General features: G+C 31.0%; 1 protein-coding gene across 1 annotated transcript in view; it reads left to right on the forward strand.

The window, feature by feature from the left end:
- The window catches only part of LOC149909019 (protein O-mannosyl-transferase Tmtc1-like), an 86,145-nt gene extending 72,558 nt beyond the window's left edge, over positions 1 to 13,587 (forward strand). The window contains exons 6-11 of the mRNA XM_090120598.1: positions 8,001 to 8,086; positions 8,387 to 8,649; positions 8,948 to 9,088; positions 9,195 to 9,279; positions 9,457 to 9,635; positions 10,628 to 13,587. Of these exons, the coding sequence (XP_089976724.1) occupies positions 8,001 to 8,086; positions 8,387 to 8,649; positions 8,948 to 9,088; positions 9,195 to 9,279; positions 9,457 to 9,635; positions 10,628 to 10,795 (922 nt within the window). The 3' untranslated portion in view covers positions 10,796 to 13,587. The remainder of the gene's footprint in view (positions 1 to 8,000; positions 8,087 to 8,386; positions 8,650 to 8,947; positions 9,089 to 9,194; positions 9,280 to 9,456; positions 9,636 to 10,627) is intronic.
- The last annotated feature ends 4,604 nt before the right edge of the window (positions 13,588 to 18,191 follow it).

The following is an 18,191-nucleotide window of genomic DNA, read 5'->3' on the forward strand; positions in this document are numbered from 1 at the left end:
GTATAACTTTACTAAGCTTTAGTAAATTAGGAAATGTACCATAGTCACAACACTTATTAAATATGAAAGCTAAATTGTTTGCAATATTTTCTATTATATTATTAACTAAATTTACGGACATTCCCCAAAGATCACAAGTGTTTTTTAAATTAAGTGTCTTAAATGCTGTAACAATATCATTAGCAGTTACGTGACGCAATTGAAATAATGTACTGCACCCCGCAACATGGTCCCTCAAAAAGGTCTCTGCAAGTACTGAAGACGAGTTTAAATTATTAGAAATGCTAGCAGGGACACTACTAAAGAAATCTTCAAAAGCAAGCGCAACATCAGCATTTTTGTCAATAACCATGCCATTATGTACAAGTTTTATGGTATTACTTGATTTGCTTTTACCCATTTCAATTATCATGTCACTTATACCTTATATAACCTGCTTTCTGCATGAACACGATAACAGACCGCGTTTCAAACACGATGGAGTTTGAAATCTCTACCATCTTATTCTATTAAGGTCATGTAACGCGCATGCTCTGATATTATCTTTAATAACATGCGCTCGGTATAATCGAGTGAAGGGGAGACAATTACAAATACGGGAGTTGAGGCGTTTTATTACTTATTGGTTTTTCGCCCCTGATTTCGTGTTCATTAGAAATTCAAATATGCGAATATATTACACGTTTCAACATGTAAGTTAACCAAGTTTGTTTTATCACATTTAGAGGATAAATAGCTTTATTTTGATTGATAACATAATGAGGCTCAGCATGTCGAGTTTGTTTTGATAATTAAAACAAAAGGTTTTAATGCTCCGTTATTGTACCGTATAAAACATATCTACGTTTATTTAACAACAATAGTTTCTTATCAAACTATGTATTGAATTTTGATTGAATAAACGTATTGGTAGTCAATTACACATATTTCATTCGATTTCGCACTAGAACAATTAATGCCAGGGTACGGAAGAGACGGGCCCTCGCTAGGGGGTAGCATTTCCCCAAAGACTTTAGTCGACCTGTAACTGTTGGCCACAGTTACTAGTTACGAACGTGAATTTAAGCTAATGTAATTACGTCATGTTTATAAAATACAGGGGGATGTAAAGTACTTAGTGTTATTAACGAAAAAATGTAATGAATGTTAATTAACACCACCAGTATTTAAAAACATTTTGTTTCACTAGAACCATTACATCTAAAATCAGAAAAAAAAAAGAGATAATACGAACTATTTTCTTTATTTACCATACTTATAAATATTAATGGATTAATATGTTATGTCGTAAAAAATTATGACTATCTTTTATATGTGGCATTCCAATTTGAATGTTTGCTTTTTAGGGTCGAAGGAAAAGCGAATATGAAGTAGTTGCTTCAGGTACGCCACGTCTAAATATGAACTGAAAGCAAACATACGATTTAAAAATCCTCACTTTGCCTCGGATAAAGTTTTCAAGTATTTTTTTGCGCGGGTAAGTTGGTGTCGACTCGTTGATGAGTTATTGTTACCTACATAAGAATTTTATTAACGTTGTTACAGCGTACGAATTGCTATCTGAATATTTATGTTTCAATTTTAATGTTCGCGTATCAGTAATTCTTATAGATTCTGTGTATTTATGAGTGCAATGCTGAATTGATGATACATATTTTTTTTATTACCCCTATTCGTCATTACGGAACTTTCATTGCATTGTACTGGTCATAGAGAGAAGGAGAATAAAAACTCTTGTGGTTGAAAAATTATAGCGTTAATTGTTCTCATGCATCGGAATTTTAATAATTCCGTTTTTTTATCTTGGATTTCATGGCGTTCTGTTTGCAAAGCTCACAAAAGCTCACGTGCATTTTCCGTGACTGGTATTCCAGGTTGGACTAAATTGGCCTACAGTTCATTTCGGCAACCCGAAAAAATATTCAATAACATTGGTGTCTGATTAAATGCGAATTATTGTTATCATGACAAGATATTTGTAAAAAATATTGAAGCGAAAATTATGAAGAATAATATCATGAAATTTCAATATTTCTAAGATACTAACAAGTTCTGAAACATTCTTCAACATCCAATTTCAATTAATTTGTTTTTCCAATGCATTAATAACTATTTAAAACAAATAACAATATTATCGCTATTGGGTAGGTATTGAGAAAACATGCTCTTATTAAATAGAATATTCATTTTTCTCTGAAATACAAGAATAATAAGAGCATTAAATTATTTAGGTGCAAAGCTGATTTCAATTGTAGCGACGCAATCACTCGAGCACGTATTGCTATCCAATTTATTGCTGAGCACCTTCATGAGTTATATTAAATTGTTATATTTATAGAATCTTCTAAAAAAATATGCTCAATATTAATACATGTTTATTCGCCCTAAATGTAAGTATTTTGTTGTATTGCTATGTTTAGATTGTGATTATTACATTGAGATAATATTACTACGTATGGAGGAGACACCACGAACAAAATCTGTGCGCCATGTTTTTGTTCTAACTAAGTTTTAAAAATTATTATCTAGTTAGGTACTTACCGATGAAAGTTATTCCTTTGCACTTTTCCGTATTATTTGTATTATTTGTGCAATATCGTAACACACAGGAAGGCATATTTGATGCGTTTCACTTTAAAACAAATAAAAAATGAGCGTGCAGTTACGCCATATGGCGTATGTTGAGCGGAACATAAGTGATGATATGTATATCTCAATGGATTATTATAATATTTTGATTTCTTATCGTGCGAGGTTTATATTTAGGAAAATGTATTTGTAGATTTATAGGCCGTTTCATTAATAGTTTACCAAAGTATTAATACGATACATTATGAGATAATGTTAAAATTAACTGAAGATTAGTTTCTCTACCAAGCTCCAATCAAGTTAAGAACTAGTATTTTAACATAAACTCAAATAAAAATTCTTAGTGTAAATTAAACCTTCCTTCCTCAAAGCTATATTTAAATCAAAGCGACTAAAATACACCTAATTCAAAGCGACTTACCAAAATCGATATCTAATATTCAAGAGACGGAACTAAAAATAATAGGAAGCCCGTTTCGCTCGCAGCAAAGGGTTCCTGGAATATGAATTTAATACTACGATTGTACAGCAAATATTAGAATATTTCTAGCTCATAAATCGCGCTTACGATACTATCTGCGCTGTAGGTGCTAAATGGTGTGTTAAAATCCATTTCCACCAATGCAAATCCGAATTCACTTCACACCGCTTCCATTACGGCGAAATGGAAGCAATGTGGGATACACACGTAGAAGTGAACCAAGGCGGGCGTTCTGGGATAACATAGCGTGTCTCTTAGATAAGGCGTAGATTAAGCTCATGTTTGCACACACACATATTTAACATTCCCGACAGCTAGACTTGCGACAACACTTGCGAGGTATTTTGCATATCGCCTGTTTGCGAAACAATTTGGTTTTGAACACATTTGCCAGTGGAAGTTAATACGGTTATTTACGTATCTGCTGGCTTACTAGCGCTGTTTACACTTTTTTGTTACTCTATTTTATAAAGCAGGAATGAATAATACTTGAGCGAATATCGAATGCTCAAGTTTATTTTATATTTTGTTGTACATAATATGATATTTCCATAATGTTTCTTTTGACTTTCGTTATCGCAAATATTCATTCTCCAGATTAATCAATTTATGCATAGTTTTCGATATTTTTTTATTATTCAATTTTTTATGTTTTATTTTTATATCAAGTAGGAAAAAAGGATCGTCGACGTATACGTCAAATAATAACTATTATAAATGAGGTGGATAATAATATTGATTATAAAGCCCTCATAAAAACGTAGAATTCATATTAAAAATGTAGTAGATGTTGTTTTCAGTAACATGCAAGAACCACCAAGAACTATCATAAATTAATTGTCAAGAGGTTGTCTATTTGTTCGTGCTTGATATATTTATTGTATTATTATCATCATATTTATTACTAGAGGTCCGCCCCGGCTTCGGATTTCATGCTAATTGGTTCAGTAGTTTAGGCGTGATTGAGTAACAGACAGACAGAGTTACTTTCACATTTATAATATTAGTATGGATTAGGTATCTATACCTGTGTCATAAATTAAACATTTCGGCTGTAAATTCGTGAACAAATTCGAGAACTATTAATAAAAATACACCTTCAATATGTAACTTGACACATTAGTAAACAAAAACAGCGAACCGAGTTTTCCCAACGGAAAAAAGAAATAAAACAGCACCTTACATTATTTCTATAATTTCTAGCTTTTATCTAAATTACTAAGGTTGGAAAGAAATAATTAAGGACGCCCACGTCAATAATACGGTGAAATGGTATAAATTTTCATGTCATTAAGTTTAGGTCGAATCAAACATGTTTTTGGTCGCAATAAAGCGGCTTTCGAGAAGGTTGTCTTTACAAAATGACGCTCTAAAAATCAATTTCGACGGAACTTTTGTTACCCATCCTTATTTAATAGAACCGTCTCACGTATATATTTTTAAATTACATACTTATTGGTCTGCTTAATTTGTAGGTGATAAATATGTGTATGTTTATATAATAAATATCTGATATTTTAAGCGTTATTTGCTTGAATGAAGCATTTGTCTTAATCTTAATATTTTATTTACATTTACACATAAGTAGAATCTCGGGTCTGAAATAAGTTTGTACCTATCTTCTCTTAGCTATTTCCAAGCTATTTCTATACAAATATGCCACATTCAATAAATATGATCATTATATTTATTTATTACACTTTATTGTAATACAATCAATAAACAATAAGAAATAATAAAATATATATATATGGTTCTAGAAAGATGTAGTACAATTGGCGGCCTTATCACTAAGCAGTGATCTCTGCCAGGCAACATTATATTTATCTATTAATCCCAAATGTGTATTAACTCAAACACGCATTTGGGATTAATAGGGTACCGAGTTCAATTTATGGTTTTAATTAATAAGACAATTATCTGAGTCTATAATATATATTTTTTTATCAGAAAATAAAACTAAACTAAAGAATAGAACTAAGTTTTAAGAAACTTGCTTATGTGATAGTGCTTTGTTGAAATAATTCTATGCCAATTAAATTTATTTCATATTCATATTAAGTAATTTGCATTTGTTGAGCTAATATATTATCCAGAAACAATGCATACTAAATCAGGATAGGTATCCGCGGGACCGTCAAATGACTTTATATTATTCAAATGTACAGGGAATATTACAAACTATGATTGTGTTAATGTGGGACATAATTTGAGTGTGCAGGTAAACATTAATTCAATTTACGATTTGTCACCTCGGCTGAATCGTGGAATGTCGCAATCGCGTGACAAGGCTGCGCCTGGCGGAAGCTTCGTGAGCTTTCACTGCATAAATTACTTTCAATTGATCCGAGCGCCTGTATTCAAACATACCGCATCAAACAAATATTACAGCGACGCCATTAATATCGCTGAGAACTTTGTTATTGCGGTTTGAGGCAGACTTTTGATCGCTAGTTCACTACTTTGTATCAAATTGTATTGCTCTACGTTCAATCATTTTAAGTTGTAAGTAAGGCTGACTTCAAAGCCAGATGAAATTGATATTGTATACTGCTTTGCAGCGTTTATATTATTTTTAAAGTATTTTAACGCCAGTGCTGAATCTTAAGTTACAAAGACCTTCGATTCCAATTGTTTTTTGTCAACATTTGGTAGTAGATGTTTTTTATTTACTGGTTGATATCGGAGAGTGAAAATGATTTTTTACTACAATAACGAAGTAGACTTTGAATTCGTAAAATTTATAGATAAATAAGTATTTATTTTACATAATATTTTGTAACAAAATATAATATAAAATTCGCTCTCAGCTTGTTATAGCTATTTATTTATATCTACTTTACAAGTAGAGGTCGAAATATGTAAAAATAAAATGCGTGGTAATTTCATGCTAGATATTTTCATGGGACAAAATTCCATTGCCGTTTTTATACAAAAATAAATAAATGGATTGTCGTGTTTATAATTAAATGGCTTTTAAGTGCGGAGTATAAACATGTAAACGCTTTTAAGCTTTAGTTAATTTTGTTGGGTGTCAGCTTATCCAAAGCTATTATCTTATAAACACACGTTACCTTTATATTGAAATTAATTGAATATTTCACAATGTGTATTGTGTATGGCATTTTTCCATTTAAGTTTACAAGTCCCTTCATTTTTGAAGATATTTTATAGTTTATACATATAGGACATGTGAAACTTCTCAGTGTTGATCTATTTTAATAAACACAATTAATATTATGAGGTTGTGAATATTTATTAGAAAGTTTTTTTAAAGCATGTAGGTATATTAAACATATTAAAATTGATGAATACCTACTAGTTGGAAGCTTACGAGTTAGGCCATCTCCATGTAATTTCGCCGATGCTAGCTAGTAGGCCGTTCCCGCACGTGCCTCGCCGCGCCTCACGTAAACCGGCGAAAGTTTTATTCCCGTAACATTGAACAGTACAATGTTATACCCAGCACGTCACTATAATTAGAGGGGAATTAGGAACAAATTATTGCTGGCGTAGACGGGGTGCAATGGCCCGAGTGGGTTGGACGATTCTCATTAGTGTTCGCTGAGCCCACGTTGAGCTCGACCCATAGCCTGCATTATTCATGCGGACAATATTGCACTGCCGCATCTATGTATTATTAAACTAGGTTTTTTTATCTCACTCGACAACCAAATCACGTTCCGCGCTGATGATATACGATGGAACATTCTCGAACATGCCACGTAGTTGTGCATGAATTATTAGCAAAAACGGTTGTAATATTACGATAACATTCATTTACATAAATCGTGTTATCGTTCTGTTGTTAATATTGTTACTTCCGCTAACAGGGAATACAAAAGGTTTTTTGTTTTATGTTATTTGCTGTGCTACGAACAATACATAGATTTGCATAGCGATTTAACCAGATTTCAGTTCCAACAAATATCTTGCAGGTTTAAATTAAAAGTTGTTTACTTGTTCAAATAATAATAATTACCTAATCAAAGTAGGTACAATTTTATAAAAAATAATGAAATGAGAGTTATATGAAAGAATATATATTCAAAGGAAAAAATGGAGGAAACGAATATAATACAGTTAAATAAAATATTCTGAAATCAATATTAACATATTAACACATCAAATTTATTTTTTCTTATCATAAATTCGAAGGGTAGTCACTTCAAAGGTCTTTTGTGAAAAAGGCAAGAGGAGATCATAAATCGAAATCAAACGTGGTGATAGCTACAGGCAACAATTTACGTAAATATAAGCGCTATAATATATCAAATTTAAGACCCACTCGTATAGCAATTGTAATTGAGGATCAAAGGATAAACATCGTTAAGCATCGCGTTTGTTCAAAGCGAGGCATATTGTCCATGAATACATAACTGAATTATTGGCATGTTTATGATGAATTGCCTACTCAAGACAAAGCTTCTACACGTCTTTTTATTCTTTCATTCACTTCGCTTGCTTCTCAACGGCTTCCGAAATAATGAAAGCTTTATGTAAAGGAGATTAAACGGCTGTATTGTTTTGTTCGAAGCGCTATGGGTTAATTTTACTTTAGATGTTGGTTATTAAATTATTTATTTATAAGAGATGAAAGGAAAATAAAATTGAATGCTTGCTTCTGAAGTTATTGGAAAATATAGCTAATATTATGTTGAATATGAAAGTTCATTTAATTCTATTTATCAAAACTACAATAATTACCTATATTTAGCTCTACCTTATAGCTACGAAAAGTTATTTCTTTATATTTTTTATATTTCTTTATTGTTATCTTATAGTTGCCAAAAAGTAATAATATGGAACAATAGTAAAAACATCTTGAGTATATTTATCAATAGACAATCTGCGCCCACATGATCTGGAGGTTTCATGTTGAATTTAGCTTATTCCTACACAATAAAGGAATTTTCCTATGTTGTTGCAGAGGAATTTTACATCAGAATCAAAGGAGATACGGAGAAGCTATCAAAAGTTTCGAGAGGGCAATTTATTTTCGACCTTCCATGGCTTGTAAGTGGATATTGAATTTGTATATAATTAATTTGATGTAACTTTGCCTTATGGTTGACTGGAGATTATATTACCTATAATTTCACATAATTTTTATTAACTGTCCATCTGTTTTGTAACCTTTTGAAATAATTGGAGTTAGAAGTAAAACATTTATTAAGACTGAATCAGCACACATAATGAATTTTCTTATATGATCTATAATAAAATATGTAGATACACATTTTGTCACCACAAAGGGCAATACTGTCAAAATATTCAAACCAAACAGCTCCAGAATACTGATCGAGATTATTTCAGTGGCATACGTGAATCTCGGCACATCACTGATGGCGGACGGTAGATTAGCGGAGGCCGCCAGCGCGCTCCGGGCCGGCGCCCGTGCGGAAGGGGTCCGCGTACGTGACCGGCGCGAACACGACGCGGCGCGCGTGTCCGCGTTAGTGCAGCTCGCTGCCTTACACTCGCAAAGGGGACACTGGCACAAGGCGCTCACATCCTACAAAGAGGCTTTACAAATACTCCCAGTCACAAATGCGCCCATCGTCGGTTGGACGCGACACGTACGTTACCACTTATTTCAACCTCTCCATGTCACTGATATTCAATTGGGTCAACATTTCTCTTTGAATATTCAATTCATAGCTTTCACACTGATCATATTTTATTAATTGCCCGATTTAATAACTAGTGTTTTTAATGCGATGCTTTATGCAGATTTCGAATTTATAAAATGATAAAAATTTCGTATTTAAAAGTTTTAGCATCCGATATCTGATTAAATTTAGATGTAATATTTTTTAGAAAAATTTTTTGTACACTGGAAAAGCCGATTATTTTAGATTGACTTTATTTTTGTAGAACGTCCTAACAATGGCGGGCGATATTTATGTACAATTGCAACAATGGGCCCAGGCTGAGCACAGCGTTTTATCTGCGTTAGCTCTCGCACCTGATCACGCGGCTACGCACCTAAGCCTCGCTCAAATTGTTGCTAGAAATGTAAGTGTTTTTACAAATAGATGCTATTTTTTAAAACTTTTTCCCACTGTTATATTATGATCTTGATAAATTTCCTTGCAAACGTAATATTATATTCTTTTTGCAGTCGAGTCGGAGTATGGAAGCAGAAATGTGGTTTAAAAAGGCAATAACTTTAGCACCTAATGACCCATCGATACGAGATCAGTTTGGTATGTTCAAAGGATATTAGCTTCTGATTTTCCACACATCTAGAATACGTAATATCGTAGCGTTAAACGTTGAAGCATATCAAAGAAGAAAAATACCTACTATTAACTTTCGTAAATTAATTTGGGGATTTTCCCTCCAGATAGGTAAAATTTGTACATGTTTTAATTCCCTTTTAGGTATGTTTCTAAGATCACAACGCAGATTACGCGAATCGGCGGAACAATTAGTGACATCTGCTAGATTATCGCCATCTGACAGTTCGCGAGCTGCAGCTGCGGCGCGTGCGCTGCGAGACGCAAGGAAGTGCCGCTCGGCTGAACGCTGGTACGCTAAAGCTGTGGAACTTAGTCCTAATGTGCGTATATAGACACTAAACAGTATTTTCAGATCAGATTTAGAATATACACGATTAGTTTATATCTCTTAATAAATCCCATGTGTCTTTGTAATTTTTAACAATTTTAGTAGTACATGTTTTGTAAAAGCTTTCAAACGTTTTGTGTTTGTTAATGTTGTTGCGATGTTTCAATTAGTTGTTTAAACTTGTGTACACTTCATAAAATATATTGTAATACACTCAATAGAATGATTAAAACAAACATAAATAATAAGTAATTTGTATAAAAAGTGAACAAACGAACTGCCGGCAAAAATTGTATGTTTTATTTATAATAATCATATTACGATTCAAAATGTATTGGAATACTCGGCTTTTGCAATACAAAATATATATATTATACAATATACATTATCATATTTATTTAAACAGTGAAAACAAACGCAGTTCGCGTTCCCGTGTGCAAAAAATTGCATGTTTTGTATTACTATTCTGTGATTTCAGTCACTGCAAATAAGTTTTGCATAAGCTCAAATCAAATGAGAAGTTGTATTTTATTTATTTAGAATTAACAGCGTTGTTTAATAAGTAAACCTATTTTTATAGTTATTAAAGTTAACCATTGATAATAACTACATCGTCAGAATATTACCAAAGCGTACCTACGCTAAAAATCACAACGTACTGGCGAAAAAATGACTAACGCTTACCGGTTCAAATAACACAAAAAAAGTATAAGCTTCATCACAGATTAAAAACGTGGACCGTCGTACTTGTTTACTTTTAATGCAGATTATTTTCACGAGTCTATCGCAGATTCTATCAGATTTTACAATTTCCATTCCTTTTATAACACAACCCACGTCAACTAATTGGCAATGTTGCACCGTAAAAGAAATAAACCCGTGAATATTTAATTACAACCTCACAATAGACAATCCACTAATACAATGTTCATGCATTTTTCGAAACAACAAGTTGAAGCATCGACAATTCACGTGCAATTCCAGGATGCGGAACACCACTCGAACCTTGGCGCAATTCTGCACCTCAATGGGAAGTACATCGCAGCCGCCACTTCATACAGACGAGCTCTTCAACTGAAACCTAACGATGAAATCACTATTACCAATCTCAAGAGGGTTAGAACACTAATGAGCAATCAGCGAAATAAATGATCACGTCAATTGCCAAATAAATTATATTATTACGAAATGTTTTGTATTGTACCAATATTGTACAGTCGCCATTAAAGATGTCTAGGTGTTTTGAACATTTAAATTATTAAATGGATACTAATTACTGAGTTGAATATATTTCATCATTTAGTGACGCAAAAGTTTTTTTAGTGGCGCCTGTACGACACCGCTATATTACCTATGTTTGCGTTAATTAGTGGTTATGGCTAATTGATTTAATTTTTTACATTATTTGATTTTGTTAAACTCATTAGTTCAAAAACTTATGAGTATAATATAAAAAATATATATTAAATCCATTGGTTTAAACCTTAGTTATTGAAGTACCCGAAGACTTACGATTATGAGACATGTTAAAATTAGTTTCTTTGTTCTGATATATAACTTTAGTCATAAACTGAATGTCTAAGTACATAAAAGGATCAATTATAGTTATAACAATAAATTGTATTTGAAAAAATGTATATGTTATTAAAACTGGGCGAAAAGTTTTTATTGGTTTTAGTGAATTTTAAAGTGTTTCTAGAAATCGAAAAAAACATCAACGACCAAAATTTACTTTATTCTTTTCTGGAGTAGCCTTGTATGTACTTTTTAGTGTTTAAAGGGAAAGAGAAAGTAACGTTTTTATTCTACGCCTGAATTCCACGTAATCTAGATAAAACATTTTTTTTCGTATTCATCCATTTCGTTTAAGCTCTAAAATACTTTGAAGTTTTTCTTTTGTTTTTACCATCTCGTAATTAAGAGGGTTTAAAGCATTCTTTTAGTGTATTTAGTATTTGCAGCACTCTTGTGTGAGAGTCTAGTCAGAAATGAAAGTACAAATGACGTGCTAAATCTATTTTGTTAAACAGTGTGAAATTCTTAATTTTGTTTTATTGCAAAAACAATCGTAAATTATTATTGTGTATTATTTTTCGCACGATATTAGTATCGCGTATCGCTTATATCTTAGCAGTAATTTATCTACCGTTTTCACTATATTATGTACCAGACTTTTAAGTTTCTTGATTCAAGTTAGGTGATTTGATTTCAGCTATTACCATTTAATCTTGCAAATTTCAATGCAATACCTATAGTCTCCCGGCTCATTAATTTTATTTTAATAACGCTCCATCGTTATTTATTCTATTAAATTGTAAATATAGTATATATTTATCATAAATATAAAGTAATTTTTATACGCATTAATATTGTATTATGGCAGTTATTCCCATGTGTTGAAATACTGTCGGGAATTATTTTTTAATTAATTTGCTTTGTCTTCCAGAATACTTTAAAAATATTAATATAGTATTTGTTATCTCAATAAATGGAAGTTGTTATGTCATTTAAAAAGTATTGTATATTAATTATGACATGGCATTATTTAAAAGAATCAATGCTATAAATGACTGAATGGGTTTTAAATTAGGTATGTATTAAACATTTATATTACTTTAATGCCTTTGTTGTTAATTAATTATTATGAATATATTAATTGCTAGGTTGACATCATTACTGTGTCTTATATATTTTATTGTCATCGAAGCACGTGAAGGTGATTAATTAGTTCATATTTTATTTACTATTATAAAATCAAACATATCTATTTAATAAGAAAATATCTCATTCATTGTTATTTCGTGGTAAAAATGTAAAAAGAATTTGTAAATAATGTTTAATATAAAACTCATGGCAGTCGTGTGTCATACTAGGTTATATTAATAAAATAATTCCCAGATATTTTTTGTCATTTTCTTCTCATTCTCATACCTGTGACAATAAATGTATATTACGCTTTGTAGTAATAGTTCATAATGCCAAATTAAACTATCAGTTTATTTGTATTTGTATAATTTACGTCAATGTTTTAAGTTTGAATCGTGGAAGCTTAAAGCTTTTCATACATTCGTTCCTTTTAATGTTTGTGATGCAAATATTTAATATAAACATAAATAACACCGTAGGTACATGAGAATACCTATAGCTACGTGAAAAGACTGTATTATTTCATATAAGTTAATTTATTCAACGGCCTAAACTGCTCATTTACTGATAAACATTATTGTTTCCTATAGTTTTAATTAACAGAATGGCATTATGCATATATAATTATCTTTTACAGCGAATTATGTACCTACATACATAATTTTTTGAATAAAATAGCCAAATACAGTCCTATAAGCATACTAAGTATCAAATGTGCCTCTATCTATTGAATCTCGACTATTACTGTTCTTTCTGTATTTTGCAGTGGCGAACTTATCGAAATTTAGGATATAGAAAGCCTGCAAAACTTTTCTTTTATGATTAAATCCAGAAATTAAGGTATGGTAAAATTACAATGTGAAGCGATATATTGAAAATCTAACTGTTGTACCTTATATTATTATAGGCAAAATAAAAACTGCCAAAATCCTTTAACATGTATGAAAGATTTATGCACGTGATATTAAATAGTTACACAAATCAAAAGCTATGAATGAATATGTTATGAAAATTAAACACGTGAATTTTAAATGAATTATTTTCAGGACTCCGATATAATATAACAATTATTAGTCACAAACCACATAGAATAACATATTTCTTTACTTCATAGCTTCATACTACTACTTTAACTATCTAATTTAGAAATATATCTAATTACGAATAATTTATCAAGGAATTGTAACCACTATTGTTTTTATACTAGTTATATTTATGGTGTTATGCAAGTGAAACTGCAAATTCCCAAAGTGATATTATATGTTGGTAATTTTGTAAATAAAAGCTTCAATATTTTATTTGGTGTATTATTTTCCCATGTCTTTACATAATTTATTGAGAACTAGCGGTCCGCCCCGGCTTCGCTCGTGGTACATAATATTTACATTTTCTCTACATAAGAACCATCCTCGTACTTCAAGGAATATAATAAAAAAAGAATTATCGAAATTGGTCCAGCCGTTCTCGAGTTATGCGCTTACCAACACATTTTGCGATTCATTTTTATATATAAGATTTATAATATTTTTGGATATTATAAAAAGAGGTTATTTATAACATATATATATAACATATAGCTTTTTAATTGAATTCCAAAAAGATAATGTCTGTTTCAAATGATGGAAAAATACGAATAATTACGAAAAAGTCTGGTCTTTTTATGCCTTACTCGTATTTAAGCAAAAACGTTGACCATAAGCATTTATTATAAAACCTTCCCCATGTTTAAATCTCTAAGGGATAGATGTGGAAAGAATAAGCATTGATAGGAATCAATAAAAATAGCCAAGTTGTAGAAGCACAAAGGGCACCATAATGATACCATTATTTTCTTTGAGGACTTTTTCAAAATGTGCATGCTTGATGTTTGATCTTCCGTATCAAAATTTCTTAAACAATAAAATGTTTTTTGTGTAAATTTTAAAAATATAACAAGTATTTCTTAATTTTCACAGTCGTGTCGTATGTACTCAACATAGCACAAAGAACTAAGCCTAATTTATTGCAATTCTAATGTATCAGAACGTAGGTATAAACGCTGTAAACAATAAAATAAAAACTTTTAAAACAGTAAAACAAGTTTCGCAGGCTATAAACAACAACAATGTTTTAGTGCATGGATTAAGCCACAATCCCTATTGTGAACCGAATAACCACAAAGCCTTTAAAGGCTACACCGTGTGAAGAAAAGTAACGACCAAATTAATTTTAAACTCTGCAGCAAGTATGCTGCGGTTACGTGGCCCATGGCTTTTTAAAATTAAAAACATTGTTTGAGCTCTGAAAGGGTGCGGTTCTGCGGGCGAATTTCATTTGTTACGAAGTAGAATAAGGTAAACATACTTATTTTAATTAAATTCCAACTATCGGTATGCAAACATTATATTACGACGACACAGGTAAAGAAGACAAATATTTATGATAAAAGATGGAACTTGCAAATAATAAATTTCATATTGAAACAAAGCTTCGTAAATATTTGGCTTTTAGAAACTTATTGGATTTGAATATATTTAAGCTACGGTTCGTACTTTTGCCGCCATAACAAACAGAAAAGTCTTCATAAAAACGTTTTAAGATGCTTCTATAGAGATTTTTATTGCGTGACGCATTAACGCCACATCGCGTTTGCGTCGGGTGATATTTTTTGCGGTAACACACCGAACACGCTGCCAAGATACGTGAAATAAGTTGGAAAAAAGGCACTTAGCCCATACGAGATTTTCCTTTGTAGCCCCATCCCTTAAGCTTCATAATAATTTCCCTCGAACACATTATTATCCATGCTTCGCGCTCACCCTGTGCCATTTGCTTTATCCATCGTTTCCTGCTTCGTTTTGTAGATAGTATTTCTTATCAAATTTATACCGAAATGTAACCGTTTTATTAATGTTTGTTGTTTTATTACGTATACGATTTATGTCGGATGACTAACGTGAAATCTTTTATATGTATAGCAAAGAGGACAGTAAATACGTTTATTAGTAACTTTGTTATTCTGTTTTTAATAGAATTGCAGTTTCCTCTTCTTGATCAACTCATCTGGATTACTTGTTAAGTATATTTGTTTTATTTATGGGATCAGTATTATAGACATCTAGCACGTTTATTCGTCTCGTTTCGTTCGTAAAAACGTTGTTTTGTTTACTCTGTTTAAACAAGACATAATAATATGTGATTATTATTTAATGGAGTTATTAGTACTAAGTATACATAAAAAATATGAATTGTATTCACGATCTTAAAAATATATACCAAATAAATTTATATCATACTAGCGGTCCGCCCCGGCTTCGCCCGTGGTACATATTTCGCAATAAAAGGTATTATCTGTGCCAAATTTCATCAAAATCGGTCCAGTAGTTTATGCGTGAAAACCATACATACATACAAACATTTCCTCTTTATAATATTAGTATAGAAAACTTAAGAGCTCTTTTCAAAGAATAGCTTTTATAGCTTTATCGAGGGCTTATTAATAATAAAACAGTTGTAAAATAATGCGTACAGACGGATTTTCATAAAAAGATTAAGCAAGTAAAAATTTCCCTTGCCAAAGAAAAATTACGCTGCTCCAATTTTCCTTATTTTGAGGTTTTACATTTATAAATGCTTATTCAAATTTTATTATAAGGCAGACTTGTAAAGATTGTTTAAAATTTGTCGAAATACATATTTTAATTAATTATAACAGACGAAAAATTATAAATGAAACAAATTTTCAATCAGATTTTTAATTAGGTACGCGCCTGAAAGCTATAAAGGCAACTTATATGAATTTACCCTAAAACAAAGAATTGGAAATGAAAGAATACTTAAAGTTACTTTGTAATACCTATATTTATTTTATGTCGGCATACGTTTAGAATACACATGCATTTGACATCTAATCATATGGACTGAATTCCCAGAACTTTATATTTACTGTGATAAATACATTTATATATCTTAGATCTGAGATAAACCTAAGATTACTATGGTACTCTGTTTTTACAATAAGTAGATTTACTTCAAGGATATAGTGATATTTAGATAGGTATTAGTTGCCTAAATATCTACACTAAAATTATCTTTATAATAATTTTAGTAGAGAGAAATCAGATTTTTCCTGTGTTATGATTTAATTCAAAAATATTTAACTAAATCTCATCGGTACATAATTTTAATGGTATTTTTCTAATTTAATGGTATTTTTAATGGTATTATACTCGCTTGATTTTTAGTATTTTCGAATAAAAATTTAGAATATATATGACATATTATTGTATATTCAGAAATGATTCCGTAGTAATTATGTACTTACCTATTTATAAATAGTTAACAATATATTACAGCCAAAGTAGAAATAATCAATACACGTGTTCCAAAAACTCTGTTACACACGTGTGTTCGATTTTCAAATATTCTTGTTACTCTGGGCTGTCAAAATGACATTTCACGCTTATCTCCAACCGCCGTGTTGGGGTTCTTTGCTAGTATATACCACACCTACCGAAATTTTGGTAAAAGAAATGTACTTTAGGATAGATATGATTATTATTCAATTAATAAAGAGTCCAGCTCGTCAGGTGTAAGCATTGTTAGTAATAATTTTACTTTAAAAATACCAACAATGCTTTAAATCAAAAGAAAAATGCATTACATCCTAGAACATTATAATCAATAAAAGTAACGAGGAGAAAATAATAATAAGTATAAATAAAACTAACTAGGTAACCTGTAATTCATTTGTGCAACAGTTCCTTTTATTCCACAATTCTAAATCGTATATGAAATCCATATCTATCGCGAGCAAAACCAAGTCATTATGTAGGATTAGCCGGCTAATGCTAAGCATAGTGGAATCGAGTAAGCTATCGATTCTAGCTTCCATATAGAAGCTTCTAGTTAAACCTCATTGTATAAAACATTCTGCAAGCATTATATTTTATTATCATTCACTATGAAAAGAAAAATATAATGTTTGACGCAAACCACAAAGCATTTTAATTTGAGATCCCGCGCTATTTATGCTATAATCAATTAAATTCGAAGTGACTCGTGCGGCTCTAATTTGCACATTGTTTGTGCAAATTCAAAAGAATTCGTTAGTTTACAGAACGCAACAAGTTCACAGAGGAAAGTCGCGATTTGCATTCAAAAGAAGTATAGAAACGTACAGGGTTGGCCGAACGGCGTGTCACAGTTCATTAATATTAATCGTCTCAGGCAAACGAGCGGCTACTGTTTTCTATTCATGCATAATTTCAGTTTTGCATCACTTGAAAATTTTAATTGCTGTCTTGGAAAACATTACAACTTTGAAATACTAACAAACGTCAACACAATGACTATGGAAATGAACGCTCTCCACTCTAAGCTTTTTGCTTTATTTTTCTTTGAAGTTTTGAAAGTATCGTGCATACTTTGATTTTGATTTGCGGAAACGTAATTGAGTAAGTATTTAATATTTCATTTTTTTGTATTGATTGATAAAACGTTTTTATAATATACATGAATAAATGTGGTTTAATCTAGCTAAAACGTGAAAAATAGGTACATATGTTATACTTATAAAATGCTTTGACTTACATTGCAATACAAAATTCTCATTTTTGTCGACGGTTAGATAGAAATCTAGAATTCTTTTATTACAATTCTACGAATACAGATACCGAGATGGAAACAGTTCGAGCAAACTTCCTATGCTTTGAAAAGATATCGAGTATTGCAAGGAATGAGATGGATTAATATATTTTATTCATTGAAATATATTAAAGGAGAAGTCTTCTAATTAGATACTGGTTCAAAAAATTATATTTTATTTGCGTTATTTCTATTAAAAAAATGTTTATTCTGAAATTAAAAGTGCCAAAAGTGAGTTTGGAACATTATGATAGCTTTTTATAAACGATAGTTATAC

This window comes from Colias eurytheme, chromosome 4 (genome assembly GCF_061535395.1).
Source record: "Colias eurytheme isolate Ceu_HAF_F1 chromosome 4, ilColEury1 Martin Lab GWU primary, whole genome shotgun sequence".
Taxonomy (NCBI): Eukaryota; Metazoa; Arthropoda; class Insecta; order Lepidoptera; family Pieridae; genus Colias; species Colias eurytheme.